Raw genomic sequence first — 15,707 nt, 5'->3', positions numbered from 1 at the left:
TAGACAAGCAATACACTGTAAGGTAAGATGATGATATACAGATCTAGACAAGCAATACACTGTATGGTAAGATGATGATATAGAGATCCAGACAAGCAATACACTGTAAGGTAAGATGATGATATACAGATCTAGACAAGCAATACACTGTAAGGTTAAGATGATGATATACAGATCTAGACAAGCAATACACTGTATGGTAAGATGATGATGTACAGATCCAGACAAGCAATACACTGTATGGTAAGATGATGATATAGAGATCCAGACAAGCAATACACTGTAAGGTAAGATGATGATATACAGATCTAGACAAGCAATACACTGTAAGGTTAAGATGATGATATACAGATCTAGACAAGCAATACACTGTATGGTAAGATGATGATATAGAGATCCAGACAAGCAATACACTGTAAGGTAAGATGATGATATACAGATCTAGACAAGCAATACACTGTAAGGTTAAGATGATGATATACAGATCTAGACAAGCAATACACTGTATGGTAAGATGATGATATACAGATCCAGACAAGCAATACACTGTATGGTAAGATGATGATATACAGATCCAGACAAGCAATATACTGTATGGTAAGATGATATACAGATCTAGACAAGCAATACACTGTATGGTAAGATGATATACAGATCTAGACAAGCAATACACTGTATGGTAAGATGATGATATACAGATCCAGACAAGCAATATACTGTATGGTAAGATGATATACAGATCTAGACAAGCAATACACTGTAAGGTAAGATGATGATATAGAGATCCAGACAAGCAATACACTGTATGGTAAGATGATGATATACAGATCTAGACAAGCAATACACTGTAAGGTAAGATGATGATATGCAGATCTAGACAAGCAATACACTGTATGGTAAGATGATGATATGCAGATCTAGACAAGCAATACACTGTATGGTAAGATGGTGATATGCAGATCTAGACAAGCAATACACTGTATGGTAAGATGATAAACAACAGATAAAAATCTGGTCATTTATTTCACACTACCTTTTGTTCCTTCTGTTCATATCAGTTTTAAAATACATTGTTTGAAAAAAATTCAGCCTAAAGAAAGAGAGAGGTAGCAAGCAACACCTTATCTTAGTTACACTGGAGTAGCTTATTCTTGCCAGCACGCTATTATTTATTTCTATTTAGTTCATGTTCACACATAAAGAAGTCTTTTAACTATTTAAATATGTATATAAAATTGCAGATAAAATAAAATGAATTCCTCTAATCAAAGGAGATGAGTGGATTGTCGTCTATACTTAAAGAGACATGCTAAGAAGATAAATGTTTCAATCTTCTGAAAAATGAAAGCTCTAAACATTTATTTAAAAAAGTTAAGATCCGTCATTCTTGTAATTTAAACCTAACAACTGTATTAAAATAGTTGTTGATAAATCCTCAACACAAAGTGATAATCATACTTATCATACTGATATCTCCATCGAAAAAGAAATGCTGAAGAATTTTTCCACAAACAAAATATACTCAGTGAATTACAGAAGTTCAGCATCTGTTTAAAATGTCGATATTGAAAATGAAGTGTCACATTGTGAATGAAGACTGGCAAGTTTTCAATATCATCCTATCTAACACTCTTGTAATGTGCCTTACTTGTGCCTGTTCTCATTTGTATTCATGTATGTCTCTTCTTGTACATTTATTTATTATACTTATTATCTCACTCTGCACCGATATCTGTTTCTTCTTTTGTTTGCATATTCCTTTTTAAAATTCATATTAATTTAAAGAATGACTGGTAAAATCACAAATCAAATAAATTGGTTATTTACATGCAAGCATGCTGAACAATTCAGAGAAACAAAAAGACTGTTAGTAAGACCTTCACACACATTGTGATAATTAAATGTATGCTTCACATGGAAAATGAATTTTTGATAAATGTTTTGTAAAATTAAACAAAAGATTTTTTAAATACGTAAAATGCCTCTCTGTCTCTCTCTCTCTCCAAATTACTAATTTGCTTGTCTTTTCTAAATTTGAAATGTTATCACAACTAAACATCATTTCTTGCAAAGAATGATACACTTTTTAAGGGGAAAAGAAGACCTAAAAGAAGACTGCAAAATGGCTTCACTCATTTTATTTTCTTTAAAGGGATTATTATAACATTCACGACTCTGTAAGAAGATTATAAAAATACTGTAGGAAAATAAAACATATACAGTCCAAGGAACTCACGAAAGACATGTTGTATATACAATGAACTTTACCTTTTACCTTTACTTGGTAAATGTTATGTTATTTGATTAATCAGTATTTTTAATACAACAGTTCAATAGAACCCCATATCATGATGCCAAATAACCTTATTATGTGTTGGGTATGCAATAAGACTTTAAACAACTTCATAACAAACATGACAAGTGTAATGCTGCTAGTGCTGCCATTGCTGATGAACATTACATACTCAATAAAGCTAGTGTTGTCATTGCTATTGGAAATAAAAGATTTCAAGCTGATATTGTTATCAATACTACTGAAAATTGCAGACTTAATGCCACTAGTCTTGCCACTGCTATTGCAAATTACAGAGTTAGTGTGGCGAGTGTTGCCATTGCTATTGGAAATAACAGAACCTAATGCTGTAAGTTTTGCCATCAATATTGAAAATATGAGACTTATTGCTGCTAGATTTGCCATTACTATTGGAAATAACAGAGGTAATGCCACAAGTGTTGCCTTTAGTACTGGAAACAACAGATTGCCATTGCTATTGGAAATAAACAGACTTGATGCTGATAGTGTTGCTTTTACTATTGGAAATAACAGACTTGATGTCACTAGTGTTGCCATTACTAACCAAAGCAATGGATTGCCATCGCTATTGGAAGCAAAAGACTTGATGCTGCCAGTGATGCCACTGCTGCTAGAAATAACAAACTAAATGCCACTAGTTTTGCCATCTCTATTGGAAGGAGACAACTATGTATTATTATTTACTTGTGCTGGTGAGAGAATATTAAAGGTATAGCATTTGTGCATTACCTGTAAATAGAGGAAATAAGCTACAGGTAAATTCCTAATGGCCATGAAGAAATCTCCTAGGGGCATTGATTCCTTTAGTCTCAGTAGAACAAAGTACACTGAAAAAAAATAATATCAAAATTCAATGACCTTTCTCTTATACATATTTGTACCTGACATTCTTCTTATCTGTTTTCATACAAAGGAGATATAGTAAGTTGCACCAAGAAAGGAAACTTTTTAATTAATTATTAAATCGGTTCTGGATTGCTCCATTTTTACTATTATTATTATCCTAATATAATTAAATGGTTTCCTTTCAAACACATTATTTTTAAAACATCATTTTGTTTTTCAGAAAACTATACAATAGAATTTCACTAAACATTTTATTTCAATCTATTGTTTTTAATTATTAACTGGGAACTAGCTGATGTACTTTCAAAAACATGTAACACGTAATTAAAGGGCATTCCCAGTAAAGTCAGATTGTGTAGTTTTATTTGATCAGGTTCTCAAATAAGTCTTGGAGGATGATCATAAGTTGCTGTTCCTTGTCTTCTTTTTGCTTCCTTAAGGCCATAGCTTCACATACTTTGTTCTAAAGTTATCATGTGTTGACACCCTGTGACACAAACCAGAGGGATTGATGTAATGTCTGCAGTACAGACCTTAGGGCAATTGTTAAGTTAAAGGGCCATATAGATAATATTGTTATAAATCAGACTTGAAAATGCTTTTCTTGAATAAATACTGTTCAAACAAATTAATTATTGGGATTTTTATAAGTCTAGGAGATTAGCTTTCAAACCGCTTTTTCTTGAGGTTACACATTGTTTTAGTTTAAACTATATTTGAAAAAGCAAATTTTTAAGTAAATTATGTTTTATCAAGAATACTTACCCAATCACATTACTTTAGGAATATTAGCCTGCTACCTTACAGATCCAGCCCTACTAAAAGAAGAAAATTTCTTTCCCTATCCATATCAATAGACAAAGGGCAATAACTCTTGCTCATTACCGCCCCTTGATACCCCCTCCCCTGTGTCGCCTGTTTGTAGCTGAGTGAGATACTAATGAGAGTGTTCACATGGCGAGGTGGATGGGAGAGTGTTTAAGTAATGTGATTGGGAAAGTATTCTCAGAGAAACGTAATTTGCTTAAAAATTTGCTTTCTCCTTCAAATACGTTCCCCAATCACATCATATTACATTAGGAGATTAGTAATAGGAGTAGAGGATGCTGAGCATCTGACCCCTACCTCGGGTATCCTTCTAGAGAAGAATGGCTGAATTCCCCACGCAAACAATAATCCATTCTCCTAACTACATAAACAACACAGCCTAGGGTTACTGGACCTTTGACTCCAACATATCGTTAAAATGATTATTGAAATATTCTTACTTACAAAATTTTCATCAGTAAATCAAGTGAAGGTAACAGGCTGTGTTGACTGACCCAACTGGGTCTGGTGGCCATCTCTGCTGCCGGCAATGGACCCAACAGATTCTAGTTTGCCTCTCGACATAAAATCTCTGAAATGGAGGCTTAAGAAGATTGGCTCTGCCTGACAGCCAAAAGCTTCTAATATACCTTGCGTTGGACTGTTGCATTTGAATGTGAGGCTCGCAGACGTTGCTCAAAACTTCTGAGCAGTAATCTAAGTGAGGCTACTCCGATTTGGTGAGACTTAAGAGTAACGCAAGTGTACAACCTACTTCAGCCATGAAGAAAAGGCTTGAAGCATGATATCCTATGTTTTGGCTCACAGGGAAAGCTCAAAACATTAGAGTTGTAAGCTAGGTGCAGCAACTCAGGTCTGGAGAGCCGTCGAAGTAAACCAAGTGTATGAGCCACTTCAGCCCTGAAAATAGGGCTTGAAGGGTGATATCCAGTGTTCCGGCTCACACCGGAAGGAAGAAGCATTTGTGTGTGCCATGACTTGTCTCTGCACTTGAAGTTAGTGCTTGAGAGTGCAAACAGGATCTTCCATGGCTGCTGTTCTCGAACTGGCTATGGAAGAAAGCAAGTGACGACTGTTGGGCTACAATGCCCAATGGTGTCATGAGAACCAACAAACCTTCCGATCTGAACAAAAGGGAATTCGGGTCGACATAAAGGGGCATGCAGTTCTCTTATTCTGCATGCAGAAACTAAAGCTATCAGTAAACATTTGAATGATAGTGACTTTAGTGATGTGTAGGTTAGAACTTCGAAGGATTTGAATAGCCATGTTAAAACCCCGGATTGGATACCTCTGGAGACAAACTGAGGGATATTGGTCAATGAGACCAATATTGTTTAATAGGTCTTTATCCCACCCAAAAACATGTTTGCCATGATATTGGAATGTGTCCAATATCATGGAGCAGTAGCCTTTGGTAGCGATTGGGGCCCAATTGTTTCTCCTCAAAAAGCCTGAGAAAATTTGGCCAGTTGAGGGATAGAGGCACGCAGAAGGATGATGTAGTTGATTATTCGTGAGATTCTCTCCACAATTGAAGGTTTGCATTGTTTGATTCACAAGGCTGTCCTGGTAAGAACCAAGTGTTCGAAGAAGAGGGCAGTATGGGCAGGTAAGGACCACCCATGACAGTTGATGGTGGAGAAGATTTGGGTTAGTCAGCATGGTGGGATGGTGGTCTTATAAGATAAGTCCCAACAAGTGACAAATCACTCAAAAATGAGCCGAAATTGTAAAATAAGGCATACAACCTGCAACAGATTGATAAATCCACACAAAAAATCCAAAATAAATGTTGGATGGGCCCATAGGAACACAAAAACGGCTGGATTGTTGAAGGATAAATTATACGACGTGTAGTCTGTACAGCAGCAAAGCTAAAAACTGGAGACACCTGGTGGTATCAAGGGGAGGTAATGGGCAAGTGTTATTGCCCTTTGTCTATTGATAAATAGTCGTATACTGATTTACAATGTATGCTTGTAGCTAGTTAGTCACATACTAATTTGCTAATCTCTGCTTTGTTTTCTCTTCTTGTGGCATTCTGACAACACAAAGACTTTCTCATTTGCATCCTTTACCTCAAACAATAAATATCAGCAATGCCAACATTAAATTCACACAGTCAGTACAAAACCTAGGTGTTACTCTCGACCGTACTCTCACATTGCACCAACATGTCATGAACACTGCACCAACATGTCATGAACATGTGCAAGGCTACATATCTTGAGCTCCAATTGCAGATATCTTTCAGTTGATGCCACTAAAACACTTGTCTGTTCATTAGTACTTTCAAGATCGGACTATTGCAACTCAATTCTGTCTGGTTCGACTCAATATCTACTCCAGAAACTTCAAAACACAGCTGCTCAGATCATCCTTAGACCACCACAATCAAAGCACACCTCCCCCTACTCTGTAGCCTACACTAGCTATTCATTTGATCCAGAATCAAACACAAAATTTGTTCTCTGTGCTACGTTTCACTGATGGATTCCAATCCAACATACCCATCCAACCTCACCCATGTGTATACACCAGCAAGATACTTACACTCCTCTTTTGACAATTGTATACTCATTATTCCCACTATGAAAACGAAGTCATATGGACAACAGTCTTTTGCATACCAGGGCCCAGCAAAGTGGAATGAATTGCCCACAAAACTTAGACACAAAGATGCAGTGATCTCATTCAAGAGTGCTCTTAAAACTCACCTATTTTGACTGCAAGAACAAACTTAAAGACCTAATAATGTTTCCTACCTTAAATATTTTCAGCATGTTTTTTATGTTTTCTAATTTCATGGTGTTTGTTTTTTGTAATCATATCATTATATATGTTTTCTTATGTTTTAGGTGTTGTCTAATGTTGTAAAGCACTTAGAGCTTCTAAAGATTAGGCGCTATACAAAGTCCTCATTTTTATTATTATTACATAGACAAGGAAAGATGAATTTTCGTCTTTTAGTAGGGCTGGATTAGCAAGGTAGCAGGCTAATATTCCTAAAGTAATAAAACTGGGAATCGTATCTGAAGGAGAAATTTCTTGAAAAACCTTTTGTTTTTCTGAGAAGAACTACCAGCAAAAAAAGATGCCCATTACAGCATCACCACTCTCAATGGCTTACCTAGATCTCTGTCTCTGATCTCAACAGCTTTTTTAAATAGTCTCCACTCTCAATGGATTACTAAGATCTGTGTCTCCACTCAAAATGGCTCATCTAGATCACTGTCTCCAATCTCAATGGCTTACCTAGATATGTGTCTCCACTCTCAATGGTTAACCTAGATTGCTGTTTCCAGTCTCAATGGTTTACTGAATCATCTCCACTCTCATTGGCTTACTTAGATCTGTCTCCAGTCTCAATGGCTTGCCTATAGCTGTATCTCCACTCTCAATGGCTTACCACCGCTCCAGTGGCCTAGTGGTTAGAGCATCTGCCTCAGAGGCGGAAGGTCGTGGGTTTGATCCCCGGTTGAAACATACCAAAGACTTACAAAAATGGTACTAACGGCTGCCTCACTTGGCGCTCAGCATTATGAGGTTAGTGATAGGACTGGTCAGCCTGGTGTCAGGATAATGTGACTGGGTGGGACATCATGCTACATGTCTGCGGCATGATGCCTCAGTGCTAGACATCCCTATAAACTGCCACACTGCCGACATCGTAGCGATATGACTGAAACATTGTTAAAGCTACATTAAAAAATCAAAATCACACACAACCACACACACTCAATGGCTTACACAGATCTGTGCCTCCACTCTCAATGGCTTACCAAGATCTGTGTCTCCACTCTCAATGGCTTACACAGATCTGTGTATCCACTCTCAATGGCTTATCTAGATCTGTGTCTCCACTCTCAATGGTTTACACAGATCTGTGTCTCCACTCTCAATGGCTTATCTAGATCTGTGTCTCCACTCTCAATGGTTTACACAGATCTGTGTCTCCACTCTCAATGGCTTATCTAGATCTGTGTCTCCACTCTCAATGGTTTACACAGATCTGTGTCTCCACTCTCAATGGCTTATCTAGATCTGTCTCCACTCTCATAGGCTTACACAGATCTGTGCCTCCACTCTCAATGGCTTACCAAGATCTGTGTCTCCACTCTCAATGGCTTACCTATATCTGCGTCTCCACTCTCATAGGCTTACACAGATCTGTGCCTCCACTCTCAATGGCTTACACAGATCTGTGTCTCCACTCTCAATGGCTTATCTAGATCTGTGTCTCCACTCTCAATGGTTTACACAGATCTGTGTCTCCACTCTCAATGGCTTATCTAGATCTGTGTCTCCACTCTCAATGGCTTACACAGATCTGTGCCTCCACTCTCAATGGCTTACCAAGATCTGTGTCTCCACTCTCATAGGCTTACACAGATCTGTGCCTCCACTCTCAATGGCTTACCAAGATCTGTGTCTCCACTCTCAATGGCTTACCTAGATCTGTGTCTCCACTCTCAATGGCTTACACAGATGTATGTCTCCACTCTCAATGGCTTATCTAGATCTGTGTCTCCACTCTCAATGGCTTACCTATAGCTGTGTCTCCACTCTCAATGGCTTAACTAGATCTGCATCTTCAATCTCAACGGCTTACCTAGATCTGCATCTTCAATCTCAATGGCTTACCTAGATCTGCATTGCCACTCTCAATGGTTTACCTAGATCTGTGTCTCCACTCTCAACAGCTTACCTATAGCTTTGTCTCCACTCTCAATGGTTTACCTAGATCTGTGTCTCCACTCTCAACAGCTTACCTATAGCTTTGTCTCCACTTTCATAGACTTACCTAGATCTGTGTCTCCACTCTCAATGGCTTTGGACAAAGCAAGCTGCTCTTTCTGCATTTGAAGTAATAATGGCACTTGATGTGCTGCTTTGGGCTCATAGTCCAATAACTGAATAATAAAAAGTATCCATCAAATGTTTAATAGTCCAATAACTGAAATGATAAAAAGTATCTATCTAATGCTTAATAGTCCAATAACTGAAATGATAGAAAGTATCTATCTAATGCTTAATAGTCCAATAACTGAAATGATAAAAAGTATCCATCAAATGATTAACAGTCCAATAACTGAAATGATAAAAAGTATCCATCTAATGTTTAATAGTCCAATAACTGAAATGATAAAAAGTATCAATCTAATGCTTAACAGTCCAATAACTGAAATGATAAAAAGTATCCATCTAATGCTTAATAGTCCAATAACTGAAATGATAAAAAGTATCCATCTAATGTTTAACAGTCCAATAACTGAAATGATAAAAAGTATCAATCAAATGCTTAATAGTCCAATAACTGAAATGATAAAAAGTATCCATCTAATGCTTAATAGTCCAATAACTGAAATGATAAAAAGTATCAATCTAATGTTTAATAGTCCAATAACTGAAATGATAAAAAGTATCCATCTAATGCTTAATAGTCCAATAACTGAAATGATAAAAAGTATCCATCAAATACTTAATAGTCCAATCACTTAAATATCAAACAGTATGAGCCTCTTGTTTTAATCCAATAACAGAATGGTAAAGAGTATCTATGCCATACTTTAGTCCAGAGGTCTCAAACTCAAACCACCCTCAGGGCTCTATGAGGGTATTTTCGATGGCTCAAGGGCTGCACCACCTTTGTTATTTCTCATGATGCCTTATCAAACCAATTATTTTGTGTGCCACAGGATACAGCTTGGTGGGCCACATGTGGCCTGTGGGCCATGTGTATGAGACATCTGCTTTAGTCCAATCAATGAAATGTAAGAGTTTCAAACTCATACTTCAGTCTAATTAGTGAGATGTTAAAGAGCACTAACCTCCCACTTTAGTCCAATTACTGAAATGTTAAAGAGTATCAGCCTCACACTCTAGTCCAATCACTGAAATGTTAAAGAGTATCAACCTCACACTCTAGTCCAATCACTGAAATGTTAAAGAGTATCAACCTCACACTCTAGTCCAATCACTGAAATGTTAAAGAGTATCAACCTCACACTCTAGTCCAATCACTGAAATGTTAAAGAGTATCAACCTCACACTCTAGTCCAATCACTGAATGTTAAAGAGTATCAACCTCACACTCTAGTCCAATCACTGAAATGTTAAAGAGTATCAACCCCACACTCAAGTCCAATCAATGAATGTTAAAGAGCACTAACCTCCCACTTTAGTCCAATCACTGAAATGTTAAAGAGTGTCAACCTCACATTCTAGTCCAATCACTGAAATGTGTTTCAAACGCATACTTCAGTTCAATCACTGAAATGTTAAAGAGTGTCAACCTCACACTCTAGTCCAATCACTGAAATGTTAAAGAGTGTCAACCTCACACTCTAGTCCAATCACTGAAATGTTAAAGAGTGTCAACCTCACACTCTAGTCCAATCACTGAAATGTTAAAGAGTGTCAACCTCACATTCTAGTCCAATCACTGAAATGTGTTTCAAACGCATACTTCAGTCGAATCACTGAAATGTTAAAGAGTATCAACCTCACACTCTAGTCGAATCACTGAAATGTTAAAGAGTATCAACCGCACACTCTAGTCGAATCACTGAAATGTTAAAGAGTATCAATCTCCCACTTTAGTCCAATCACTGAAATGTTAAAGAGTATCAACCTCACACTCTAGTCCAATCATTGAAATGTTAAAGAGCACTAACCTCCCACTTTAGTCCAATCACTGAAATGTTAAAGAGTATCAACCTCACATTCTAGTCCAATTAATGAAATGTAAGAGTTTCAAACTCATATTTCAGTCTAATTAATGAGATGTTAAAGGGCACTAACCTCCCACTTTAGTCCAATCACTGAAATGTTAAAGAGTATCAACCTCACACTCTAGTCCAATCACTGAAATGTTAAAGAGTATCAACCTCACACTCTAGTCCAATCACTGAAATGTTAAAGAGTATCAACCTCACACTCTAGTCCAATCACTGAATGTTAAAGAGTATCAACCTCACACTCTAGTCCAATCACTGAAATGTTAAAGAGTATCAACCCCACACTCAAGTCCAATCAATGAATGTTAAAGAGCACTAACCTCCCACTTTAGTCCAATCACTGAAATGTTAAAGAGTGTCAACCTCACATTCTAGTCCAATCACTGAAATGTGTTTCAAACGCATACTTCAGTTCAATCACTGAAATGTTAAAGAGTGTCAACCTCACACTCTAGTCCAATCACTGAAATGTTAAAGAGTGTCAACCTCACACTCTAGTCCAATCACTGAAATGTTAAAGAGTGTCAACCTCACACTCTAGTCCAATCACTGAAATGTTAAAGAGTGTCAACCTCACATTCTAGTCCAATCACTGAAATGTGTTTCAAATGCATACTTCAGTCGAATCACTGAAATGTTAAAGAGTATCAACCTCACACTCTAGTCGAATCACTGAAATGTTAAAGAGTATCAACCTCACACTCTAGTCGAATCACTGAAATGTTAAAGAGTATCAATCTCCCACTTTAGTCCAATCACTGAAATGTTAAAGAGTATCAACCTCACACTCTAGTCCAATCATTGAAATGTTAAAGAGCACTAACCTCCCACTTTAGTCCAATCACTGAAATGTTAAAGAGTATCAACCTCACATTCTAGTCCAATTAATGAAATGTAAGAGTTTCAAACTCATATTTCAGTCTAATTAATGAGATGTTAAAGGGCACTAACCTCCCACTTTAGTCCAATCACTGAAATGTTAAAGAGTATCAGCCTCACACTCAAGTCTAATCAAGGAAATGTGTTTCAAACACATACTACAGTCGAATCACTGAAATGTTCAAAAGCACCAAATTACCACTTCAGTCCAATCACTGACATGTTAAAGAGTATCAACCTCATGCTTTAGTCCAATCACTGAAATGTTAAAGAGTATCAACCTCCCACTTTAGTCCAATCACTGAAATGTTAAAGAGTATGAACCTCACACACTAGTCAAATCAATGAAATGTGTTTCAAACACATACGTCAGTCAAATCACTGAAATGTTTAAAAGCACACTGAAATGTTTAAAAGCACCAAATTACTTCAGTCCAATCACTAACATGTTAAAGAGTATCAACCTCACACTTTAGTCCAATTTCCTATCATTGAAATGTTAGAGTATCAACCTCACACTTTAGTCAAATCACTGAAATGTTAAAGAGTATCAACCTCACCCTTTAGTCCAATTTCCAATCATTGAAATGTTAGAGTATCAACCTCACGCTTTAGTCCCATCACTGAAATGTTAAAGAGTATCAACACCACACTTTTGTCCAATCAGTGAAAACTTGATAGCAGATGTTTTCCCTGTTACATCAGAGCATGCGACAGAAACTGGTTTAAGCAGGTTCATCCTGTTTGGGTGACTATGTCTAAAAGTGTTGACATATATGCTGTCACTGAATATGCTGTTTAGCATTTCTCGAGGAATTTATACAATATTCTTCACTGAATTTTGATGGATAAGGAGTGAAATAAAGTGAATAAATGCCATTTAAAGGTATGTGTAATCAAATTCTCATTTAAAATTACATCTATAGCTGCAAATGGTGTCTAAGTCGTGTACATGTGAGTTGCACTTTAAAAAGTGACAATAAGGCAGTTTTGGGGAGTAAATGTGTTTCGTTTCATTCAGTTTACCCTGATGGCTAAATCTGTCCTTCCACATTCAAGAGCTTTGCTGGCAATGTCAGAGTATGATACTCCAGGGGTATCACCCAGTTTGTCGGCAATAGCCCGGGCAATCATTTCATCATCCTCTTGCTTCTGCTGGACTTTGTAACATGCCCAGTGTGCCAAAATCCTGCTGGCACCCTCCGAATCTTGAATTTTCAGATACTGGCAAATTCGGATTGCGAGATAGAAAAATTTACGTAGCACCAGACGATCAATTAACACTGGCATTGTCAGACGATGAAGTCTGGCAGTTAAGGATCATACTTTCAGAAACTGAGACAACGAAATATATCAGTTACAAAAGATGCATTAAACAAGAATAACTTTTTCTAAAACTGTTAAGGACAGTTGGTTCAGTTGACGCACCTGGTGCTAATTTTATCAAGATGTACTTTATATACTCACTTATAAATCGAGTCCAACTGGAAACAATACAGACCCTGATCTGCCAGCACAATAGGTAAGGCAGATCTGGGTCTACGCAATTTGCAGTTGGATTCAGCTTGCAAGCAAGTATATATGGTAAACACCAATTGTGACAGTTATGCATAGTTTCAAACCATGTTCATTATTTGAGAATTTAATATTACTTGCCTTTAGAAAATACAATTCTTTTTAGTGTTAACTCTCTGTATGGTTTTGAAATTACTTTACACAGACATATAATAACACATTACATAAACATAACTGCTAATATAGAAAACAAGGAATAAATTAACAGTTCAGACTAACAAAAGATACTGGGAATATGTTAGAGGTATTCCTATTATATGATGGCACACTTGATTCAGGACTCTTAGCATCTGGCACATATTGACAAATGGTTCTGGATTATAGTCTGTGAGGAAACTTTTTCCAAAGGCTGCAGCCTGAAAATGAATAATTACTGAATTGTTTGTAAAAGTCAAGAGAATGTACAAGGATTAGATTCAACTGCATGAACTGCTCAAGTTTGTGAATAGCTTTCAATCCAACATTTAAAACATGTGATTCAGTTTTATTAATTAAAAACTATCCAAAAAGTTGTCTGCATTGATGAATACCTGACTGTAAAAAAAAAAAAATCTTTAAAAATCCTCCAATTAGCTAAACTTTATGGTCCAGAACAATGTACACTGATTGTTTCAGTGAAAGATCACTCTCCCCCCCCCAATTACCACAGGTGGATATAAGTTGACCAGTCATTATAATGAATATTATATTATGGACTTCACTAATATGACACTGGTTTAGCATGTCTTAGATTGTCAGCTTAAATAGATATAAATCAAACATTTCCTTCTGGAGGTAAATCATGCATCTTAGGAAATGGGTCAAGAAAGAATGCATATAGAAGGTATTGCTAATTAATGTATAACTGTGCCATTATATCTGATTTGCACAAGTTTCTTGTAAGATTGACCAAAAGGTCACAACACTCAAGATTTAATCTGTATATTATATCACCGATACAGACTGCCACATCCTGACTAACCCGTAGCAGCTGTCTCTGTTTGGAAGGCTCCAACTCGTATCCTGCCGCCTGGATACACTGACTGACAGCCATCTCCAAATTGTCCTTTATGGAGCGGATGTACTCATCAGCTCTCTGGCTCTCTTTCTGTATAAGAAAATAACCATCTTAGAAGTAACATACAACTGTTAGCTGTACAAAAATCATGGCTAGCAAGAAACAGTATGAAGTTATCTGGAAATACTTTTTTAATTTAAGCATAAGCACATCAAATGCAGACTGCTTCTATTGTTTTCATGAGGCATAATGTTTTAAGACCATGCTAATTTCCATGAACGATAATTTTTTAAGACCTTGCTAATTTCCATGAAGGATACTGTTTTCATATCTTGTTAATTTCCATGAGGTATGATGTTTTAAGACTTTGCTAATTTCCATGAAGGATACTGTTTTCATACCTTGTTAATTTCCATGAGGTATGATGTTTTAAGACCTTGCTAATTTCCATGAAGGATACTGTTTTCATACCTTGCTAATTTCCATGAAGGATAATGTTTCAAGACCTTGCTGATTTCCATGAAGGATACTGTTTTATGTCCTTGCTAATTTCCATGAAGGACAATGTTTTATGACCTTGCTAATTTCCATGAAGGACACTGTCTTAAGACCATACTAATTTCCATGAAGGATACTGTTTTAAGACCTTGCTTAATTTCCATGAAGGTTAATATTTTAAGACCTTGCTAATTTTCATGAAGGATACTGTCTTAAGACCATGCTAATTTCCATGAAGGACACTGCCTTAAGACCATGCTAATTTCCATGATGGATACTGTTTTAAGACCTTGCTTAATCTCCATGAAGGTTAATTTTTTAAGACCATGCTAATTTTCATGAAGGATACTGTCTTAAGACCATGATAATTTCCATGAGGCATGATGTTCTAAGACCCTGGTAATTTCCACAAAGGATACTGTTTTATGACTTTGATAATTTCCATGAAGGATACTGTTTTATGACCTTGCTAATTTTCATGATGGATACTATTTGAAGACCTTGCTAATTTCCATGAAGGATACTGTTTTAAGACCTTGCTAATTCCTATAATGTATAAATTTATTTGCCCATTTTTAATGACAATATATAATGAATGGTTTCACTGACTTTCAGATTCCAGACAGGTGTAACTGCATTGGCTGCTGGTAGGTCACCAGAACAGGGTCCCTTTATGATTTAGACATAATGTTTGTGGTGGAGATCTGATCTGAACCACACTGCTGGAAGGATCTGCATCAATCAAAGAAAAATTATACTTACCGGTAACCAAATTTACTGTTCTGTACACTGTGTGAAATATAATGCAAATTTTGTACACCCTGATCACCTTAAGGTATGGGTCATCTTAGAGCAGAGCTTCAGTGACCTGTATCAATCTCACCTGAAATTCCTTGAATGCTTCAAACAGCATGGCACCTGGCTCCATGGATGCAATCTTGAAAATATCCTCTGTTACTTCTGAAATTATCAAAAATTTACATATGCCAATCATTTTCATTCATATCTTAATGCATTATAACACTTT

General features: G+C 36.6%; 1 protein-coding gene across 1 annotated transcript in view; it reads right to left on the bottom strand.

The window, feature by feature from the left end:
• The window catches only part of LOC149791442 (vacuolar protein sorting-associated protein 16 homolog), a 97,766-nt gene that overhangs the window by 38,167 nt on the left and 43,892 nt on the right, over window positions 1–15,707 (bottom strand). The window contains exons 11-16 of the mRNA XM_089969975.1: window positions 15,564–15,640; window positions 14,147–14,272; window positions 13,414–13,541; window positions 12,637–12,916; window positions 8,796–8,904; window positions 3,044–3,141 (exon numbers count right to left, since the gene is read on the bottom strand). Coding sequence (XP_089826101.1) covers window positions 3,044–3,141; window positions 8,796–8,904; window positions 12,637–12,916; window positions 13,414–13,541; window positions 14,147–14,272; window positions 15,564–15,640 — 818 coding nt within the window. The remainder of the gene's footprint in view (window positions 1–3,043; window positions 3,142–8,795; window positions 8,905–12,636; window positions 12,917–13,413; window positions 13,542–14,146; window positions 14,273–15,563; window positions 15,641–15,707) is intronic.

Source organism: Sinohyriopsis cumingii, chromosome 9 (genome assembly GCF_028554795.1).
Source record: "Sinohyriopsis cumingii isolate HCF-2022 chromosome 9, ASM2855479v2, whole genome shotgun sequence".
In the NCBI taxonomy this organism is placed as follows: domain Eukaryota; kingdom Metazoa; phylum Mollusca; class Bivalvia; order Unionida; family Unionidae; genus Sinohyriopsis; species Sinohyriopsis cumingii.
The sequence above is the reverse complement of the archived record's forward strand: the minus strand, read 5'-3'. Positions and strand labels throughout refer to the sequence as shown.